This window comes from Emiliania huxleyi, assembly GCF_000372725.1.
Source record: "Emiliania huxleyi CCMP1516 unplaced genomic scaffold EMIHUscaffold_81, whole genome shotgun sequence".
Taxonomy (NCBI): domain Eukaryota; phylum Haptophyta; order Isochrysidales; family Noelaerhabdaceae; genus Emiliania; species Emiliania huxleyi.
In genome coordinates this window covers 554,411-556,172 of record NW_005195940.1, presented here as the reverse complement: position 1 = coordinate 556,172, position 1,762 = coordinate 554,411, and the positions used below count along the sequence as shown (strand labels likewise).

The following is a 1,762-nucleotide window of genomic DNA, read 5'->3' as shown; positions in this document are numbered from 1 at the left end:
AGCCTGCTCGAGCGGCCCTGGCACACGTTGGCGAGCACCTGCAGGAGATGGGGGGGAGATGTGGGGAGATATGCGGGAGATATGGTTCTGGCACACGTTGGCGGAGAGAGAGAGAGAGAGAGGGAGAGAGAGAGAGAGAGAGAGAGGGAGAGAGAGGGAGAGAGAGAGAGAGAGAGAGAGAGAGAGAGAGAGAGAGAGAGAGAGAGAGAGAGGGAGGGAGAGAGAGAGAGAGAGAGAGAGAGAGAGAGAGAGAGATGGAGAGTGAGAGAGAGAGAGAGGGAGTGAGAGAGAGAGAGAGAGAGAGTGAGAGAGAGAGAGAGAGAGGGAGGGAGGGAGAGAGAGAGAGAGAGAGAGAGAGAGAGAGAGAGAGAGAGGGAGAGAGAGCACGTTCAGCCGCCCGCGGTGCGCCATGCCGAGCACGACGTTCTCGACGCCGCGGTCCACCGCGACGTTGATCATCTCCTCGAGGCCCGGGATGGTGACCTATGGGGAGATTCGGGGGAGGTATGGGGAGATACAGGGAGATATGGGATCATCTCCCCGAGGCCCGGGATGGTGACCTATGGGGAGATTCGGGGGAGGTATGGGGAGATACAGGGAGATATGGGATCATCTCCCCGCGGCCCGGGAGGGTGACCTATGGGGAGATTCGGGGGAGGTATGGGAAGATACAGGGAGATATGGGATCATCTCCCCGCGGCCCGGGAGGGTGACCTCTGGGGAGATTCGGGGGAGGTATGGGGAGATACAGGGAGATATGGGATCATCTCCCCGCGGCCCGGGAGGGTGACCTATGGGGAGATTCGGGGGAGGTATGGGGAGATACAGGGAGATATGGGATCATCTCCCCGCGGCCCGGGAGGGTGACCTCTGGGGAGATTCGGGGGAGGTATGGGGAGATACAGGGAGATATGGGATCATCTCCCCGCGGCCCGGGAGGGTGACCTCTGGGGAGATTCGGGGGAGATACAGGGAGATACAGGGAGATATGGGATCATCTCCCCGCGGCCCGGGATGGTGACCTCGAGCCCCTCGAGCCCAAACCGCTTGGCGAGCGAGAACTTGCTAGCGAGGAAGGCCTGCAGGGGAGATATGGCGAGATATGGCGAGATATGGGGGAGATATGGCGAGATATGGCGAGATATGGCGAGACATGACGAGACATGACGAGACATGGCGAGACGGGGGAGAGATGGGGGAGAGATAGGGGAGAGATGGGGAGATCTGAAGAGATCTGGGGAGATCTGGGGAGATCTGGGGAGATATGGCGAGCCTCGAAGTGGTCGGCCTTGGCCATGTTCTCAAAGATGACCTGCCGCTCTGCGGCCGAGTACTGGTACACCTGGTGACGAGAGTGGGACGACCGCGAGGTGGCATGAAGGTTGCAGCGAGAAGCGGCGAGAGACTGCGAAAAGAGATAGGAAGAGGCAGACTCCCTAGGGTGGGCGACGGCTAGCGCATCACACCCCTCTCCTTAAAATCCCTGTGTGGTGGCGGCGTGCCGTCCTCCCATCCCTCCCTTGGGCTGTCTGTTTTCTTTCTTTTGGGACACCTGGTCGCTCGGGGTCTCGATCTTGTCGCGCACCCAGTTGACCCTGCTCGGGGTGGGATGGGGTAGGGTTAGGGTTAGGGTAGGGTTAGGGTTAGGGTTAGGGGTAAGGGGTAGGGGTTAAGGCCTCGAATCTTTGTCGCCGAAACCCAGTTTGACCTTGCTTCGGGGGGGGGGAATGGGTTTAGGGGGTTTAGGGGTTTAGGGTTAAGG

The 1,762-nt window shown here is 59.9% G+C and overlaps 1 protein-coding gene across 1 annotated transcript in view; it reads right to left on the bottom strand.

Annotated features, from left to right (window-relative positions):
• Nucleotides 1–26: 26 nt before the first annotated feature.
• Nucleotides 27–1,762, bottom strand: part of EMIHUDRAFT_106752 (hypothetical protein) — a gene marked incomplete at both ends in the record, with an annotated part of 8,127 nt that continues 6,391 nt past the window's right edge. The window contains 8 exons of the mRNA XM_005759196.1: nt 27–38; nt 388–483; nt 519–560; nt 596–637; nt 750–791; nt 1,023–1,079; nt 1,313–1,342; nt 1,553–1,595. Of these exons, the coding sequence (XP_005759253.1) occupies nt 27–38; nt 388–483; nt 519–560; nt 596–637; nt 750–791; nt 1,023–1,079; nt 1,313–1,342; nt 1,553–1,595 (364 nt within the window). The remainder of the gene's footprint in view (nt 39–387; nt 484–518; nt 561–595; nt 638–749; nt 792–1,022; nt 1,080–1,312; nt 1,343–1,552; nt 1,596–1,762) is intronic.